Raw genomic sequence first — 19,129 nt, 5'->3', positions numbered from 1 at the left:
ACAGCCACCAAAAAAGTCCAGGAGCAACAATGTTTATATAAACAATAAAATGATATCCTGATCTCAGCAGCATAAGGGTCCGGCCAACAGAGCCAACGCAAAGCTATATATAATGCGGAGGTGTCCATGGCTAGAGGCCAAAGCGTGCTGGTGTATGGCGAGGGGTGGCAAGCCGGCCTTGCTCCTTGCGGCCTGGTGTATAAATCTTTGTGGATCTGCAAAAAGGGGCACAAACAGGAGGCTGAAGTGAGCAGACTACACCAGGCTTGGGACTCCGCCCCCCCCGGAAGAGACGCCCACAGGGCCATACCTGGCACTGCCCACTGGGTTGCAGCGCTCCTGTTCTTCCCTGCGGGCACGGAGCTGCTCTTCCGCGAGCGCCATCTCTTCTTCCATGGCAGAGGCTTCTTCCTTGGCTCGCCGCCGGCTCTCCTGAAATAGAAAAAGCAACCACGCAAGGCGTCATCCGTCGTCTTCCACCTTGCTTTACTATGAAACGTGGCCCAACCCAAATACTGTTGTTACACAGACCTGATGTTTATATCGTGATTGATGAGCAGGGGTATTAGTTTTTTAAAAAAAGTATTTCCAAGCAAGAACTGCAGCCTGCCAGAATCAGATCCAGTTGGCTTTCTTTTGGAGCAACTAGATGCTCCCTCAGCAGCTCATTCTCACCTGACGAGACTTGCCAGCATGCTTGATGCTGTAGAACATGGGCCCCAATTCAGCCAGCCATTCACCATCCACCGCTGTGACGCACTGCATGTACTCCTGCAGGGTAAAGGCAGAGGTGAGGGAGCCCGTAGTGGGGAAAAACAGGTCCACCCCCACCTGCCAGAATCATCGGCTGCAGGCACCGTTCTCACCTTGGTAGTCATCACCAGTTCATGGTAGACAATATAGTCGGGAGTGTAGCCCATCCCAAAAAGCGAGCTGGTAGGGTGCAAGTGGCAGCGCATCCCCGTGCGGATGTTGACATATTCCCCGATGCCCTGTAGCAGAGCAAGAAGGTCAGCGTTGCCCGACTCCAGTTCCTTCGTAGGCCTTTAACTGCTTTAGGAAATCAACCTGAACACAAAACCGGCCTGGAACAGCCAGAAGACACTAGAGAAAAGGGGGACGAGCACTTGGGTGCAAGCGATGTGGAAAATCTGTAATTAATCCTCCATGCTGAGACAGGAACATGGGATTTTGGACACGGCATTCCAGGAGAACATCCCTTCGTGGACTGGGTCTGGGTTAACCAAGAGAACGCCTGACGGAGGGCCACAAGTTTCATACACGAGGGTCCTACATTTGAAGGGTCCCAGGAGTCGTGCCCACTTTATGCAACGTTCCCCCCACCCCTCAAGTTAGCTCTATCCCTGTTGATAGTCAAGGATGTCCTCAGAACCTGGTTATGTCTTCAGGCTTGGGGTCTCAGTAAACATGGGACTTTTTAAGGTGGCTTCCCTGTGGTTGCGCTCTGTGTATGTATGTGTGTGTGTTTGTGTGGTTTGATTTTTAATGATGGGTGTTTATATTTTTAAAATGAGTGTTTTGTAACAACTATTTTTACATTTTGGTTTTATTATTTTCTGCTGCCAAGAGTCACTTCCAATGAGATGGGTGGCTATTGTATATCAATTTGATTAATAAATAAATAAATTGAAGCTTCCTTGGTGCTGGATCCAGACCTGGCCTGCACCTTCTGAGACTCCCAAAAATGAATCTGGCTGAGGACGATGGGGGAGGAGACAAGCCCAGCAAGCGGCAAGGCCGCCTTGGGGGTGCAACAGATGGGGCAGGGCAGCAGCAGAGCCCCTCCTCACCTTCAGTCTTGCAGCCTGGTGAAAGTAAGCAGCACAGATGCACTTGCGAACCACATCCCAGTCAGTGCCACAGGAAGCCAGGCTCATGTGTTGCTGTACCATGATGTCCTTCAGCTGTGCCCGCACCTCCCGCACCTGGAAAGCAAGGGCCAGAGCAGGTTCAGCTCCCCCCAGAGTTGCTCTGCGCCCAGCTGGCACCTCTTGGGCCTGCTCAAACGCCCACCTTGCGCATGGCCTTTGCGTGAACAAAGTGCTCGTTGCACCAGAGCGTGGAATAACTATTATTTTTCCACTGCAGATAAACATTGAGGTAAGTCAAGTGGTCGCTCTCGGGAACAGCAAACTTTTCTCGCACCTGGTCGCTTTCTTCCTCCCGACCCTGCAGAGATGGCAGAAAGAAAAGTGACAGATCGGGAAGACCACTCCTGACAGCAATGACCCAAAGAGTCCCTGACCCACCTTTGGCCGGTAAAAAATGGCTGGGACCGAGAGCATGGAGACGATCAGCAGGATCTCAGAACTGCAGCCCATATCACAAGAAACAATCAGCATCTTGGAGAGGGCTGGATCGAGGGGAAACTCCACCATCAGGCGTCCAGTCGATGTCAGGCCACCTGGGGGGACAGTGATCTTCTGAGCCAAGCCCCACAGAAGAAGCACAACCTCCCCACACACACCTATGGGGGAAGGGTTGTTCCACCCAACCTGTGTTATCAAGCGCCCCAAGAATCCACAGCTGGTACATTGAGTTGAGCATGTTGTCTTCTGGAGGGGGATCCATAAAGTGGAACTGCAGCAGGTCCTGCACCCCCAAAGACTTGAGAAGCAGCACCACGTTGGCCAGATTGGTACGCTGGATCTCGGGGACAGTTGTGCTCAGCAGTTCGTTCTTGTATGCACTTTGGGTGTACAGTCTGCTCGGGAAAGAGAGCAACCACCTCAGTGGAACAGCCTGGGCCACGGCAGAACCAGATTTGGCAGCTGCAGCCAAGCATTGACTGCAGCACCCTCTCACTGCAAGGAGACCCTTTGGATACGTACAACTCCTACCTGAAACACTGACCTGGGCCTGTCCTTCCAGCTCGGCCAGAGCGCTGATTTGCATTAGCCTGGCTGATTGGATAGATCTGCAGAGCATCCATGCCAATCCGTGGATTGAAGACCTGAGATGTAACAAGTAGGGTAAGTCGGGGCTTCATCCCTAGGACTTTACACGTTCCCTAAGCACGCTTCCTTACCTTCAGTTTGCAATATCCGGAGTCAATCACAAACATGATCCCATCAACCGTCAACGAGGTCTCTGCAATATTGGTCGCCACAATACACTTTCTGACTCCATCTGGTGCCTGCCAAGAATCCAAGTTTCAAGATGCAGCTGCCAATCCATCAGCAACTTTGAAACACTCGCTTCCCCCAAGGAAAGGCTCTGAGGGGGTGGCTTTTGACTCCAGCATCTTTGCTTTCAGAAGCTAAGTCCTGCAAAGGCTTAACAATCCCTTTGATTGAAATGGCCTGTATCCACAGCTCCTGAAAAAGCTTCTAGTTTCTACTTCCTAAGAAGAGAAAGATGTTTGACTTCTCAAGCCATGGCATAAAATCCATCTATTCCCAGGACTCTCACTTTTGCTGCAGATCAGGCTGCTTGCCAACTATTCTAATTTTGAGCTTGGCAGAAGCCATGATAAGACTCTTCAAGCTTCCAGCAACCATTGCCAAGTAAATCCGAGATTGTCACTAGTGGAAAAGCAACAGGCTGTACCTTCTGGAAGATCTTGGCCTGCAAATCTGAGGGTAGCTGAGAGTAGATTGGTAGCACGGCCAGGGCAGGAGCATTTTCCAGCTCTTCCAGATGTTCCACAATCTGCTCAGACGTGACCTGCAGGACGAAGTGAGGTGAATATATATGCATTATAGGGCTGACTAGGATCTTAAAACACGCCCACAGATGGACTCACCTCAATGTCCTCCTGGCCTGGCATGAAAATGAGGATATCTCCAGCGGCACTGGAGAGGTGGACCTGCAGGGCCTGCTTCACTGCTGCCTCCACATAGTCTTCTTGCGGAGTCTGAAAGAGCAAAAAAGAGGCTGATGCACCCATCCAGCTGTCAGCTGGACGGCCTGGTCCAGGCCTCTGACTACTTCTATACCTTGCTGAAGAGAACGTCAACAGGAAAGGTGCGGCCTGGAATGTGGAAGATGGGCACATTCCCAAAGAAAGACGCAAACTTCTCTGCATCCATGGTGGCCGAGGTAACAATCAGCTTGAGATCTGAACGCCGGGCTACCACCTATGAAAGGACAAGATTGTTGCCAAAGAGCAATATGAAAATCCCAAATTTGCAGCCACTCATTTTGCATTCTTTCTTCCTTTTGCCCAATGAAAGTTTCAGAGTGAAAGCATTTGCTTCTCGGTTCTTAAGGGATTCACCACTTCAGTTTCCTAACTAAAGATATCATGGCTGCCTATGCAATAGGTTGCTTCTGATCAGCTGCCTCTTTGCAACCCCCAATATAACAAAATATTGAAATGGGCAGCCAATGCATTTCAACCAATTGTGCTCACCTTCTTCTGACCCAGCAGCACTACACAGAGTGTGGCTGAGGCTGGCCACATTAACTTTAGGAGGAGTTCCTAGTCATTTGTAGAGCAAAGAATCATTCTGAAGATTGTACTAGAAACACCCTGACAGAGAAAGATCTAAACAAGGGACTTTGTAGGTCGTCCAGGCCAACCCTCCCTCTGCTCAAACAGGAGACCCTGTAGCACACTATATTTAAGAAGCAGCCCATGAAACTGTTGCTTTGAATAAGACCACTGATACGCAGGAAAGATCTTTGGAGACAGGTGAAGAAATGCTGCCTAGGGAATGGGAAAGGAAGGAGCCTCGCCCCACCCCAGCTGCACAGGGGGTGGAACAAGAGGCTCAGAAGGGATCCTCCCTGAGTTCATAAACTGTAAAGGCAAAGTTGACTCTCAAGACTATGTTAATATAACCTTACAATAAAAGAATGAGCTCGTTTGGTCACGTTTCCTGTCTCGTCTACCTGGTATGGCTGACAAATCTGCTCTGAAGGCCCTATAAAGCCAGGCTGCTAGGAGCAGCATCTCTAGAGGGCTCTGGGTTGCTACCTATGGCAATGCTGCCATACTGCTGAATGGATAAAGGCTGAGCGAGGTTGGCAATTACAGCCTAAGCAGGTGAAGGACTTGAGCAGGCCCAGGGCCACTTTCACTGAAACACAAGCAAGGAGCTCTTTATCCCTCAGTCCTCTAAGCCCTCAAAATGGATGACAACGCTCCACATTAGCAGCTTTTTCAACAAAAAGTTGGCCCTCTTAGGATAAAATCAAAGAGGGCTTCAGACATACAATTGAAAAGATGCTTCCCATTCAGGCAGTTCTGGGCAACACAGGATCAGGCTGTCAATGCTGCTAATATTGGATGTTCCCACTTTGACAACTGATGAAAATGCAGCCATTTTCTCTATTCCCTTAACATGCTTTTTCTTACTTTAGACGTTAGGTGCAGTGGTTGGGGGTTGGGATGTAAGCTCAGCTAGCCGTAAGGCTGTGGTGGGAACCCAAGGACAATCTGATAAGGTTTTGGGGACTGTGGAGCTAAGGAGAAAGCCCGGACTTTAAGCTAATTGGAGAATGTGATTTATGGCAGTTTATTGGGGGTGGGAATTGCACTTTGTTACTTTGTATTAGGGGGAAAGGAATTTAGTTTTTGGGTTTAACTATGTAGTGCCCATACGTTATTTCCCAAATAAAAGATTCTTTAAGGAAAACAATGCCTCAAAGTTCTTTTGAAGGGTTTCATCTATCGGAACCATGACACAGGCGGCTCTGGGCTCCAGTGAAATGCCCACAGCTCCCAAGAGGAGAAGCTGGAGTTGCTTGCTCACAACTGCTGCTGCCGCCGCTGCCACCACCACCTATTGACCGGCCACACCTAGAATGTTTACAACACCCACCCACCCACCCCGGCTTCCTGGGAAATTAAAAGTGGGGCTGGAAGAATATCAACATGCCTAGCTTTACCTACTAAGAGACAATTTCAGCCTTGGTCCTAGCTCCACCTTATTATCTACTCTTCAATACCCAGTAGCACACACACCGGCATGTATGTTTCATCCACTACAGGAGCCCTGCCAGAAACCCTGGGCAAAACCCACCCTGCAACCTACTTCTCGCAGGAGCCCAAACAGCACATCTGTGTTGAGTGAGCGTTCATGAGCCTCGTCCATGATGATGGCACTGTAGTGATCAAGGTCAGCTTCACGCAGAGACTCCCGAAGCAAGATCCCATCCGTCATGTACTTAATCACGGTGCTCTCTGAAGTGCAGTCCTCAAAGCGGATGGCATAGCCCACCTGGCCCAGACACAAGGCCCAAAGGTGAATAAATAAAAAATAAAAAAACTCTCCAAGCAGGCCAGAAAGGGCCCAGCCCCCGTGGCCCTTGGCTGGCCTCTGAGTGAAGGAAGCCAACCCATGGCCTCCCCCAGATGCCCATTGGCCTGCTGCTTACCTCCTCCCCAAGGGCCACATTCATCTCCTCACTAACACGCTTAGCCACAGACATGGCCGCCACTCGGCGTGGTTGTGTGCAGCCAATCATTCCATAGTCCGTGTAGCCATCCTCATGTAGGTACTGTGTCAACTGCGTTGTTTTGCCACTGCCTGTCTCTCCCACGACAATCACAATGCTGTTGTCTCTGTCAGGAGACAGCAAGCTCTGTCACTGGCTGCAACGATGCTGCATAAAGACCCTTTACCCCCTCCTGGATTTTTAAATTTACAAAATGCCCTGATATTCCCTACAGTGTTTAATACAGGCATTCTACATCATTTTATTTGCCAGGACTTATACCAGAATTTACTGGATACGCGACAGCGTAGCACTGGCTTCAGTAGGACACTGCCCTCCCATCCCATTGTCTGTTCCAAGAGAAGTCTTGGTGAAAGCTAGAGGAGAAAGGGAGGGAAGTGCAGACCTGACAACTGTCAAAAGCTCTTGCTGAACAGCAAAGATGGGCAAGTACTGCCTCTGCTCCACAATCGACTTTTTCTTGGCAAACTCGCTGCTTGCCTCACTTTTCTCTTTCACATGTCCAGCAAACTTCTGTTCTGTCCTGCAAGGGGAGGGTTCAGAGCTTTTCATCCTTTCAGGTCACTCTACCCACCCCCCCCAACCAGATCTTTACAACTGACCTCCACCCTACCTGTAATCCACTGTGCCATCCTCAGCCAGGATTTGCCCTGATTCTTCCTCTTCCTTCTTTATGCCCATTATGTTCCCAAGTTTCGTACCTGCCAGCTCCCAGTGCCTGTGCTGGGCCTAAAAAAGCAACATCAAGCAGTTATGCTTGCCCTTGGTTCACTCCTGCAAAATAACAAGCCTGGTAACAAGAAACTAATGGTAGGAGCCAAGCCCGTGCACTGACAGAAATCTATTACCAAGCAAGAAATCAAGTGAATGTAGTTGCAGCTAATATAAACCGGTCAATTAAATGAGCCGTCACTGGACACACAGGCCCCCAAATGCCCTTCAGAGCAACAGTTCTGTTCTCAAGGTTAAAGGTCAGCCGTGTGGGTGCATCTCCAGCAAGAGGCGCTATTAGAGAAAAATGCTCTTTTCTTGCTGCTCCTTAAATCCCCTAAGACAAGATCCCACAGCACTACCACTGGGATGAGGAAGCCGCATAGGATCAGTTTGAAACGATTGGCCCCACAGGTACCTGGCTGCTGAACCAGGTGGGGGCACCTTTCAAATGATACCTCAAAAGCTTCCAGTAAACAATGCTGCATTGGTAACTTAGGTGCTATACACAAACAGCAGCTCTTACCTGCTGCATCCCAATCACAGAAAGTAAAGTTCAGAGGCTGCCGCCCCTTGGGCAACGCATTACAGCCCCCTCACTAGAAGGTGAGGAGAACCTAGACTTCCTCAAATTTCTGTATCTCTGGCTCCCACCAGTAATGGAAACCGGAGCTACAAGAGCCTTTGCTCAGCTTCAACTGGCTGCCAGCCAAAGCCCTTTGTGGAGAGTGCTACCCCACCTGGAAGATGGTATGTTTTTCTCCAGATCAGGGATTCCTCACCATTCAGTGCCCCCCCCTCCAGCTTCCTGCCTCAGGATTTCCCTCAGCTTACACAACTGATCCTGGGCCCCTTACTACAAGCCACTTGAGTGCTACATCTGCCTTCCCTGCTGTTAACGGTTATGGGGGGATTATATTATTTATTTTGCTTATTATTTTCCTTAAATCTGCCTTTATTCTTCTTACAAACAACTCAAGGCAGTGAACATATCCACCACACCTTTCTCCTTTAATTAACCCCCACAACAACAATCTTTGAAGTGGGGTGGGCTGAGAGGCTGGACTTGAACTCATGGTCTCCCGCTTTCTAGCCTGTTGTCTTCAACAACAGGCCAAACCAGCCCTCTAGGAAGGAGTCGGGGACCCGCCAGCACCCACACAGCAAGAGACTCAGCCAGCACCTTCTTTCGCTCTTTTTGCTCCCGGTGCTTCCGCACCAACAGGCTGCCTTTGCGGGCAATGATAGCCAGGTCAGAGGTGGCATCTTTGACAGGGATGACGGGCTCAGGCTGAAAAGAGTGAAAAAAGGGATAATTTTAAGGCAAGAAACGTCCATTGCTTCCCCCCCCCAGCATCACGTCATCTCACCTGCTTGGTGAAAACAATGCGCCCATCAAGAAAAGGAGGTACCAGGTTGTGCACCAGAAGATGCACCCGGGCAGCGTTATCCTCCTCAAAGTCCTCCTCCACCTCCAGCCGATGCACCACACCACTCGTCAGCATGCGGTTGGTCTCCCAGCGCTCATTATCCTGCCGAGCAAAAGGTTAAATCAGGCAGCAGCCTCCACTTCTGGGCCAAGCAGGCCTTGCAGGGCTCCCAGCAATGGCAGAGAACAAGTGGACTCTCAGCTTCTGGATCACAGCTGAGCCCCAGGCCCCTGCCTTACCTCATTGATCTGCCTGCGCTGAGCTGAGATGCGTGTCTGCTTTTGCCTCTGCAGGTGCTGCTCACGCTTCCTCACGTACTCCTCTGAGGAGGCAGCCAGGGGGTTGTGGAACTCATCGTAGCCCTCATCCATCATATACCAGTCCCGGTCAGCTTGCTGAATAGAAGCAAAAATGGTTACAAAGTTTCCCCAGAGAAAAACAAGGTATCTTCTCTTGTGCTGCTCACAGAGTTACAATAGCTCCCCCGCCCCCAGGCTGAAGAAGAAGCCCTTTCCTCAACACTACAAACAATTGCAAACAGATCTGATATCACACACACGCACACACAGCCGTTTCACCCAGAGAGGCAAAAAGAAACCTCCAAGCCCCAGGGAGAGGTCTCTTCCTAAGGGTTGGTCAGCTGGAACCTATTTCACCTCACACCCATAGCCCACACTTAGAAGGTGAAAAGCAGCCACAGCCACCTCAGTTTGTCAACCTGAGGTTTGCTTTGGTCTCATTCTAAGTTTCTTGCTCCATTTCTCCCCTTTCAGCCATTTTGCCTCAAATAGCAAAATAACCAAGAGGTCATCCCAGGGCTTAAAACTGCCAACTCACCCGCTGATCGTCTTCCCATTGCTGCCGTTCTTCCTCTGTTTCAAATGCAATGCCGTCTTCCCCATCCTCGCATCTCCCTAGAAACAGATCTGGTGAGATGCCGATTCTACCTTGGAATAAAGCAAGCCCGGGCCTCTCCCCATTCTTCATATCTTACCCCTGCCTCTGGAGAGCCAAGGGGGCCCACCCAAATGCCTTCGGTTGTCAGCCCACTCGTTGTATTTGTAAGTAGGGGTGGGCAAAGGAGTCTCCTCAGGACACCTGCTCCTGCTGGACCTGCAAAGGGCAACCACTGCAAAGTTCACGCTCACAACTCTTGCTGCCCAACCACCTCAGGCCACCTTCTGAGCCTTTAGCCCCACCGTACCGTTCACGGTCCCCCCGCTTCTCGCTCTCCCGAGGCTGAGCAGGGGTCCGGTGGCTCCGCTCGGTGTCCCGGCAGGAGGGAGACGGGGAGGGAGACTCCCACTGGGAGCGGCGGGACCCGCTGTAACCGCTGTCTTCCTCCTCCCAGCTCGAGTGCGACGGCGTGGCTGCATCTGAGCACCGGAAAGGAACGAGTGAGCGAGCCAGCCAGCGAGGAGCAAAGCCCACCCCCCCCCCGCCAGGCAGGCACCCCGCGCCAAGCACCTTTGGGTGGCTGCCGCGGGCTCTCCGGCTCGCTACTCGGGACACTCCTGCTCCTCTCCGAAGAGCCTTCCTTCTCACCACGGGAGCTGCGCCGGCTGCAGTCGCGGGTCTCTGTGGAGAAAGGCCGGTCAGTGGCGCAGGCGGAGGGCCCCGTGGGGCCGGCGCCGGGCTCGGGCTCACCTCGGTCCTGCTTGCGCTCCTGCTCCCTCCGGCGCTCCTTCTCCTTGGACGAGGCGAAGACGCCCTGCTCCCGCCGCTCGCGCTCCCGCTGCCGGCTGCGCTCCCAGAAGCCCTCGCTGACGCCCCCCGGGTGCGACGGCGTCTCCGCCTGGGCCGAGCGGTACTGCCTGCCGAGGAGGGACGGGAGCTCAGCCGGCCTGCCGGGCGGCCCCGGAGCCCCGACGGACCGCCGCCCGCCCCGCTCACCTGTCCCTGCGCCGGCGGCTGCCCCGCTCCGCCCCGTCGCCCGTCTCCTCCGGCAGCTGCCGGGGCGGCTCGCCCCCACCCTCCTCGGCCGCCCCGCCGCGGGGCCTCTTGGCGGACCGGTCCTCCCGCTCGCGGCGCTTCTGGGCGGCCAGCAGGTCGAGGCCCAGCAGGGAGGCGCGCGGCGCCGGGATCTTGAAGACGTGCTGCTCCTCGGCGGCGCTACGCCGCTTGACCAGCACCAGCCCCCCCACCTGACCCTCGGGCGCGAGCCCGGCCAGCCGGTGCAGCGAGGCCTCCTCCGCCGCCGCCGCCTCCTCCGCGCGCTCCTCCATGGGCCCCTGCGCGACGCTTCCTCTTCCGGACGGAGCGGGGCCGGCCGTCCCAGAATGCCCCGCGGCGGCCGTCCTTTTGGCCCTTCTTCCGCCATAGAGCCGCGGAGGGCCGATCTAGGCGAAATTCCGCCGCCTCGGAATTTCCTGGCCTGCCGTCGCTTGGGCTGGTTCCGGCCCGGTCCTTATGCACAGCGCGGCCAGGGCTGCCTGCTTGTTCTCGGGTGTCGGAGTCGGCAGGGAACCTTGGCCGTCTCCCGGGCCGGGCCTTCCTCCAAAAATGTCCCCTGGAAGACCGCGCGGGCTTGTCCGTGTGCCGGGCGGGAGCCAAGTCCGAAAAGTTTCCTGCCGTTCTTTAAAAGCTATTAGATCAACTGAGATCCTGGGAGCATTTGAAAGCCTGGGCTTGGCTCCAAGCCCGCGGTTGTCACCATTTGGTTTTTTGCTCGCAGAATATTTTAGTCCAGGCTGCCTGTTGATTTAATGTTTCTAGTATTTCTTGGGATTTGGGACTTTGTTACTGATACATTAATAAAGGTAATATTGTGTTAGCATTTTAGGATGCCTTCTCCTCTGGAGTGTAGGAAACCATATTTTCCTTTTCAGCCAAATCCATTCCCTTTGATGTGTGAAAACCAGCCCCTTTCGTCAGTCAGATAATAGGACTGTATTCTGAAGTCCTTCCGTGTTACAGAAACAAACCCGAGGGAAAAGAGGAGATGCAACCTATTTCAACAGCATCTCTTTTCTCCCATCTTAAACAATGTCTTTGAATTTGTTGCTTTCTGGTGGATCATTTATATTGAATGTATCATTTCTATACCCTAGGTCAGGGGTAGGCAAACTCGGCTCTTTGATGACTCATGGACTTCCAACTCCCAGAATTCCTCAGTCAGCATATTCTGGGAGTTGGAAGTCCATGACTCATCAAAGAGCCGAGGTTGCCTACCCCTGCCCTAGGTAAAAACCTGACACCACCACCCCATTAATGAAATGTTTTTCACTTTGCTTGATGTACTTGTAGTTTGGGAGGTTGAAAAAGCAAAGATATTGTTTCTCTCTCAAATTCAGGGAGTAGGCTTTTTTTCCAGTTCCATGCCATTCAGGTCCCTGAATTTGAAAGGCAGTGCTAGATATTTTTATGTAGTTTTGTATGCCACCCAGTACACAGGAATTGAGTAGCCAATAAATTTAGATAAACATTTTGTTACCAACCCTTTAATAGATTCATTTTAAAGCAGCTTACTTGGTATAAAGCACTCCCTTCAAAGGAGACTCAGCATCTTCTACTGCCTAGACTTAGACATGTGTTTCAAGACAAAATTAAATAACTTCCAGAGGAAACAATCTCAATAATGCTTTATTTTTGAAAAGCCAAAACTATTATGTGCCTTCTCCAAAACAACTGCTGAATAACAGGTTTCCTCTACTCAATGTGGTACAGGGCTCCCACAACCTTACAGGGTGAGAGAGACTGAGATTCAACAAAGGGAACACTGATACTATGTTCCTTGCTGACTCTGTCACACATTTCTACCTTCTTGTGCTTGTGTCAGTCTCATGACATCAGGAAAGCTCTAGCTTTTACACTTCCCCAGGAGAGGCTGTATGCCAACAAACACCCATTTCTCTCGTTACATGTCTTTTTTTTTAAAAAAAGCTCCAAATTCCCCCCCCCCCCAATCATTAATGAAGGGCAGGAAGTAGAAAGTGAATCTCAAATGACACATGTCCTCTCTTTCTGCTGGTCCAGGATGTTCACGGGGTCCCTTTTGTTACACTAACACTGGGACAGGAATCCTCAGAGGCTATGATCCGCTCCCACAGCATCTTGAACACTCTGGAATCCTTGTTCCCTGCTCAAGGCAAACAGATTTATGTGAACTCTTCTTCTGTCTCTTGGGGATAAAAAGGAAAATATTAACCCTTGGAAAAAATCTTTTCCTAAACAGTTTTTCTTTGCTGCACAAGTTCCACTTCCTTGATTAGTTAATTAATACTGCACGCCTGCTTGGGCTGCTCTCTCAAGAATCTAATTCCTTTCAATGTATATTCCTCATTGTGTACTTCCTTACTCTAGTAATGTCTTCCAATACTGAGTGAAAATTCCAAAGGAAGGGGGAAGGGAAATTTGCATTTTTCATAGTTTCCTATGAGCTGAAATCTGCAATATGAACCTTCTCTGCCTTTAGGGCTCACCTGGCTGATTGGGGTGCTATCCTGATGTTATAAATATTTAGGGACAATTTTTAAATCTATTAATAAAAGATTTATTAATGTCCTGTTTTCTTCTTGTTTGATATCCGTCCTTTTAAGTTCTAAATTAAGTGTTAACATGCTGATTTAACAGAAACGGAGTGGACATTCTACCAAGAGAAGCAGGTAGAAGGAAGAGAGCTTGCTTTTCCCTTGCAGATATTACACGATACTGCTGATGGAATAGTGTTTGCTGCCTTAATTAGAATAAAATCTTAATTTAGGAGTACCAAAGAGAGCTAAAATCCAATTGTTTTAGAGCAAATGAGAATTTAGTATTTTAGATCAAACCATGGGCCAAAAGAAACTTAGGTTTCCACTCACCTCAGAAGGGCCTCAAGTTCCTGCTTTATGGCACCGACCACAGGTGGCCCATGGTACGTGAGGGCTGTGTACACCTGGACCAAGGAGGCACCTGCCCGTATCTTCTCCAAGGCATCCTGGCCAGTGCAGACTCCACCCACTCCAATGATTGGTATACGCCCTAAGAGAAGGAAGGAAGGAAGCGTTTACAGAGAAGGAAGCCGGCGCCACTGCCTCTCGCGCTTCTTCTCGATCTTGTTACCTTGGGTGAGGGAATACATGTCGCTGACCATCTGGGTGGAGAGCTGTCGTAAGGGAGCCCCACTCAGCCCCCCCACTTCATTGCAAGAAGCCCCACGAAGGGTCTCGGGACGGTTCACGGTAGTGTTAGTTACCACCAGTCCATCAATGCCCAGCTGGAAAAAGGAAGCCAAAGGCAGAATTAGATGGTTCCCAGTTCCTTCCAATCCTTGGGGGTGAAGATGCCCCGTGACCAGCAGCATGCAGATAAAACAGAGCAGAGGCTGCTGAAGTCAGGAGCTCATAAAGAGAATGACAGCCTGCCCTCGTCCTAGTACCTCACTCACAATCCTGGCAATGTCCCGTTTCTCTTGACTTGTCAGGTCTGGTGCAATCTTCACCAGCACAGCCGGTTTGTGCTTACCTGGGAGGGAATCCCGCTCAGCAAGAACCTGCCAGAAACAAAGGTGATACTGAAGCTCCAGGCCTTGGCCATCTCTTCAACAGGCAGAACAGGACCTCAGCACATGCAGAGGCTCACAAGATGAAATGCTCTTGGGAAGGGAAGTAGGAGGAGCTGAACCCAAACGAAGCTGCTTCCAATGCTCAGGAGACCAGATAACAAAGATGGCCAGTCTAGGAAATAGGCATTCACTAACAATGGGTGGCCTGTTCCCTAATTGAGGCCCAATATTCTTTTAGACAGTGCTCAGTGAGTACGAGTGGGCAGCAGTTCAAAATGCATGCCAATCTGCTGGGCACAGAACACCCCAACAGGGAGATTTCTAAGGAAACCTTCAGGGCCAAGGCAGGACCCTACCTTTGTAAGTAGGAGGTGTAAGTCTGCTCTGCTCTGCAGAGCCCGCAATCCTGGCGTATTTGGGCTGGAAACATTCACCACCACGTAATCAGCCAGTGGACCCAAAACGCGAACGCCTGCAACGTAGTCAGCAGCTGCATCCACAGAACACTTGTTCTTGCCCAGATTTATTCCAAGGGGCATTCCCGCTTAAAATCAAAGAAAATAAAATGCAGCAGTAGCCCTGAAGGTAGAGGCAGCCCCTCTTCCCTAGGCAGAGCAGCATCAAGGGAGCACAAAAAGCCTCACAGGTTTTTCAAGCTGATGGGGGACAAGAGCCAAGGAGCACTCAGCAACCTCCCCTTTGGAACAGCAATCCTTCATGTGTACCCTAGGCGTCTTTAAGGCTATTCTAACTAAGCGTCTTTAAGGCTATTCTAACAGGCAGGCAGGCTTTGCAGCAGCAATGAACTTTTAATCTCAAAGCAGCAGACCCCTCTGTATCCAGGAATTTATCTCCTTTTGGTCTTGGATGGGGTGGCACCAACCTAAACAGACCCCGTGCGTAACCTGGGGTCCTTTTGGATTTACAGCTCGTGCTGGAAGAGCAGGTGGCAGCTGTGGCCACGAGGGACTTTGCTCAACTTTATGTTGTGCGCCAGTTACACCCTTTCCTGAATAGGGAGGCTTTCTGGTCACTTATGCCCTGGTCATCTCCCAACTGGACTATTGCAATTTGCTCTACATGGGACTCCCTTTGAAAACTATCTGGAAGTTTCAACTGATACAGAATGTGGCTGTGCTGTTAGCTGCAAACATTGGCAAGCTTCTTTAGCCCAGTGTGCCCAAATAGGATCCAAGTTGGAAAGGTAGATTAGTATTTATTTATGTATAAACAAGGAGACAGGCCTACAGACACAAGATGAGACCCTTAGAAAGGAAAGAAATCACCTTATACAGGTAGTCCTCGACTTACAACAGTTCGTTTAGTGGCCAGTTACAATGGCACTGAAAAAGTGACTTATGACCATTTCAGCATCCCCACGGTCACGTGATCAAAATTCAGATATTTGGCAACTGACTCATATTTACGACGGTCCCAATGTCATACAATCAACTTTTGTGTCCTTCTTATAAGCAATGTCTATAGGGAAGCCAGATTCACTTGTGTTACTATCTTAATAACTGCTGTGATTTACTTAACAACTGTGGCAAGAAATGTCATAAAATGGGACAAAATGTTTCGCTTAGTAACAGAAATTTGGGGCTCAATTGTGGTCATAAGTTGAGGACTAACTATATACAGTTCCAACATATTGTGCTTGGAATGTATTATTTCATTGGTATCATTTAACTCGCCTGCAATCCTGTGAGCGTGCTCAGTAGCTTTATATGTACCATATGAGGACCCAGATTGTTGGGGGCAATAAGCTGACTTTGTAATAATGCCGCTTGGGGTGTGTGTGTGAAAGCCCTAACAAGCAGGCATATACATAGAATGAAGGCTACTGCTAAGCTTGTAAGCCGCCCTGAGTCTTCGGAGAAGGGCGGGATATAAATGTAATAAAAATAAATAAATAACTAAAATAAAATATAGTATTTCATAGCATCCCAGTATGATCTTGTTAATGCTCAATTTCTTATTCAGGAGGTGTGTTTCTCACATTATAATCAGTTCACAAGTTACTAGAGTTTAAATCTTTGCACACATTTTGCCTTTAGCAAGACTGAACTGGTTCTTATCAGAAATCACATTTTTGCTTGTTACTTCAAACTACAAACTAATCAAAGGCACGCCTGAAAACATTGCTCAAAGCCCCTCCCCCCCGCTCCCATCAGCAAATTCCGGATGCCCCAAAACAGCGCATGTAATAATTTTGTTCCATGAGTTGCACTGGATTCGTTTTCTTCCAATTCAAGATGTTATAAAGTCCTACGTGGCTTGGGGCCAGGCAACTTTGTCCCACTACATCAGCCCGTCCCACCTGGCCAGCAACAAAGGTATGTTGTAGACCTGTCAGTTAAAGAAATCCGACTGGTGGGTCTAAGAAGAGACCCTTCTCTGCTGTTGCCCCTGCCCTGCAGAATAACCTCCCTCTGGAGAGGAGAGACTTCCACTCTCTTGGCCTTCCACAAAGGAAAAACATGGCTCTGTGGCCTTGCAGGGAGACCTCAGACGAGTATATACATGTGGAGCTGGATGGTACCGAGAGCCCTCCCTTCACCTTTTAAACTAATTTCTAGAAGATTTCAATTGTCCTTGCCTCCTTTTCGTTCCAAATTTCTAAACAAAATTAGGAATAAGTAAAAATTTCCCGACAGAACAGTTAATCAGTGGAATGGCTTGCCTCCAGAAGTTGTGGGTTTCCTATCACTGGAGGTTTTTAGGAAGAGATTAGACAGCCATTTGTTTGGGCAGCAGTCCTCAGCCTTTCCAGCTCTGCAGATCAGCGGCAGCAGCAGCAACGGGGGGGGGGGGGGGGGGGGAGGAGATGGTTTGGCACATGTGCCACTTGCGCAAATGCAACTTCTTGCACTCACGGACTGTTTGCGTAGCCTAGTTCTCAATGGGCCGCAGCCTGACATTGGGCTGCAGCCCAGGGGTTGGGGAGCCCTGGTATAGGGTCTCCCGCTTTAGCAAGAGTTTGGACTAGAAGACCTCTAAGGTCCCTTCAACTCTGCTATTTTGTTATTTTCTAAACTTTTAATTTTTATATCCTGCTTCAATATTTTAATGTTTTGCTGTATATCACCCAGTCCCTCCCTGAGAGAGATGAGTAGTTCAAACACCTGAATAAACAAACAATCAGGACAGGGGAGACCTAGCTATTCCTAGACTCACCTTCGCTGAGCTGGCGCTGAGCGGCTTGCCGGGCTCGCAGTCTGCGCTCCACCACCGTGTGGCCTTGGCTGTTGAACCCGTACCTGCGTGGGCACAAGAGCTTCAGTGGGGGCGGGCGGCCCTTCCCTCCGCCGAGCTGGCGGAGGCGCTCCATCTCCCCCCCCTTCTCCCCCGGAGCGCCCACCTGTTGATGACGGCCTGGTCCTCGGGCAGCCGGAAGACCCGCGGCTTGGCGTTACCTTCCTGGGGCTCCGGCGTGACGCTCCCCACCTCCACAAAGCCGAAGCCCATCTTGAAGAGCCCGTCCACGGCCTCCCCGTGCTTGTCAAATCCAGCGGCCAGTCCCAGCGGGTTCCGAAATCGCCGCCCAAAGGCCCGGACCTCCTAAGGGGAGTCCCGGGGGAGAGAAGCTCAGGCCCGGCCCGGCCCCTCCCTCTCCCCCTCAACCTCCCTTCCCCGTACCAAGACCTCCGAGTCGGCCGGGCCGGGCCGGGGCGCGAGGCCCCAGGCGAGCAGGCGCACCGCCAGCCGGTGGGCGGTCTCGGGCCCCGCCACGCGCTGCAGGCCCGGCATCAGCCACTTGCGGTAGAAGCGCTCGTCGCCCCGCGCGGCCAGGTGCGCGGCGAAGATCAGGCCGCCGCCCCCGAGCACCAGGGCGGCCTCCTTCAGGCGCTGCGGGGAGAGAAGCGGAGCGTCAGGGCCGGCCCGCCTCCCGCCGCCCCCTTCCCGCTCGCGCCTCCTCGGCAGCCCCGGGGCCGGCGGGGGCCTCGCTCACCCGCAGCGCCGGCGCGGCCATGGCGGGAACTCGGAGGAGGAGGGGAGGCCTGCCCGGGTGCTCCGACGCATGCGCGAGGGGCCCGGGGACGCGGCGGCCCTTCCGGCGTGAAGCCGCCGAGCCGCGCGGGGCTCTGGAGCTCCCAGCCGAGGCCGGCTTCTCTTCCCGCATTCCGGGCAAAGGTTCAGGCTCCTTCCCGGGGAAGCAGCCCCGAGCACGTTTCCCTTCAGTGCAAGTCAGGAGCTCCCGAGGAAGCCGATGAGGAGGCCGACGTCCACCGCGGCGATGCTCCCCAGCCCAGCCCGCCCTCTGCCTCACCGGAGACCCGCCTGGCCTACGGGCTACCTCCCGCTTCTAATCCAGCATTTTCGCCCGTTTTCGTTTTAGCGCTTTTTACCATACTTACTCTTCCTTTAGTTTTGGGTCGGAGATTCATTTCTCAATTAGCGTTATCCTCAGCCAACGCTACTATTTCAATTACCTGTTCAAAACCGCTGCTGTCCAAGTCTATTACTGCCTTTCTTTTTTCTGAATACTATGAAAAATCTGGTAATGTGCTTGGCTCTTGCCATGCAGCCATTCTGAGACACTCAGGGGTTCAAATTATGGGAAAGTCTAGCTTTAGTAAATAGAAATACCTCCATAAGGTCTCAACCATCTTTGAGTTAAAACATCACACACATCTAGGGATCTGAGAACGCATCGTTAATAAACAGCATAACCAGAGAGACTAAAAAAGGAGTCCCAAGTACCTTGACAGATATTCTATTTCTCCCATTTTAATTTCTGCACACAAAAAGTTCAAAAATCCAACAATCCCCTGCAGAGACGAGTGTTGACTCTTTTCACCTGGTGCAGGAAATGAGTTTGGGTTATACCAATCTGGGGAATACTTTTCCCCACCCAAACTTCAGGGGGCATCATTAGCTTTATTGATTATAAAATAACATCTGGAACAAGCAACCCCTGAAGGGAATCTTAGCCATTTCAGCATCCAGTTCAGTCTCTGTAATCTCTTGCAGTCATATTCTTTCCTACAAGTGATGACAGAATACATCTGGGCAACAATGAGGATCAACCATTTTTCTACTTGTTCCAGAGGCTGAAAGGGACCACTGGAAAACA

At 51.1% G+C, this 19,129-nt stretch overlaps 2 protein-coding genes across 4 annotated transcripts; both read right to left on the bottom strand.

Moving 5' to 3' along the window:
• Positions 1–16: 16 nt before the first annotated feature.
• DHX38 (DEAH-box helicase 38) lies at positions 17–10,916 on the bottom strand. Of its 2 annotated transcripts, XM_081335815.1 has the most exons (26): positions 10,461–10,826; positions 10,215–10,381; positions 10,035–10,145; positions 9,772–9,943; positions 9,562–9,680; positions 9,405–9,481; positions 8,807–8,962; positions 8,508–8,669; positions 8,321–8,428; positions 7,040–7,155; positions 6,812–6,949; positions 6,346–6,532; positions 6,003–6,188; positions 3,960–4,100; positions 3,767–3,877; positions 3,571–3,687; positions 3,050–3,157; positions 2,862–2,974; positions 2,517–2,725; positions 2,271–2,425; positions 2,035–2,190; positions 1,812–1,946; positions 867–992; positions 676–771; positions 311–432; positions 17–215 (listed from the first exon to the last, which is right to left on the bottom strand). In XM_081335815.1, the coding sequence occupies exons 1-26, from the start codon at positions 10,790–10,792 to the stop codon at positions 131–133; spliced, it is 3,705 nt and encodes a 1,234-aa protein (XP_081191941.1). In that variant the 5' UTR covers positions 10,793–10,826; the 3' UTR covers positions 17–130. The 2 variants fall into 2 exon arrangements, with proteins under 2 accessions (XP_081191941.1, XP_081191942.1); XM_081335816.1 differs by lacking the exon at positions 10,215–10,381 and having other exon boundaries at positions 10,461–10,916.
• Positions 10,917–12,131: 1,215 nt separating this feature from the next.
• DHODH (dihydroorotate dehydrogenase (quinone)) lies at positions 12,132–18,961 on the bottom strand. Of its 2 annotated transcripts, none has more exons than XM_081335832.1 (9): positions 18,005–18,961; positions 17,692–17,901; positions 17,414–17,613; positions 17,230–17,312; positions 14,409–14,596; positions 13,927–14,040; positions 13,611–13,764; positions 13,370–13,529; positions 12,132–12,687 (listed from the first exon to the last, which is right to left on the bottom strand). In XM_081335832.1, the coding sequence occupies exons 1-9, from the start codon at positions 18,173–18,175 to the stop codon at positions 12,591–12,593; spliced, it is 1,377 nt and encodes a 458-aa protein (XP_081191958.1). In that variant the 5' UTR covers positions 18,176–18,961; the 3' UTR covers positions 12,132–12,590. The 2 variants fall into 2 exon arrangements, with proteins under 2 accessions (XP_081191958.1, XP_081191959.1); XM_081335833.1 differs by having other exon boundaries at positions 12,132–12,645.
• Positions 18,962–19,129: the final 168 nt, after the last annotated feature.

The sequence above is a fragment of the Vipera berus genome, assembly GCF_964194415.1.
Source record: "Vipera berus genome assembly, chromosome: 10".
Lineage (NCBI taxonomy): Eukaryota > Metazoa > Chordata > Lepidosauria > Squamata > Viperidae > Vipera > Vipera berus.
This window is presented reverse-complemented; position numbering and strand designations above follow the sequence as displayed.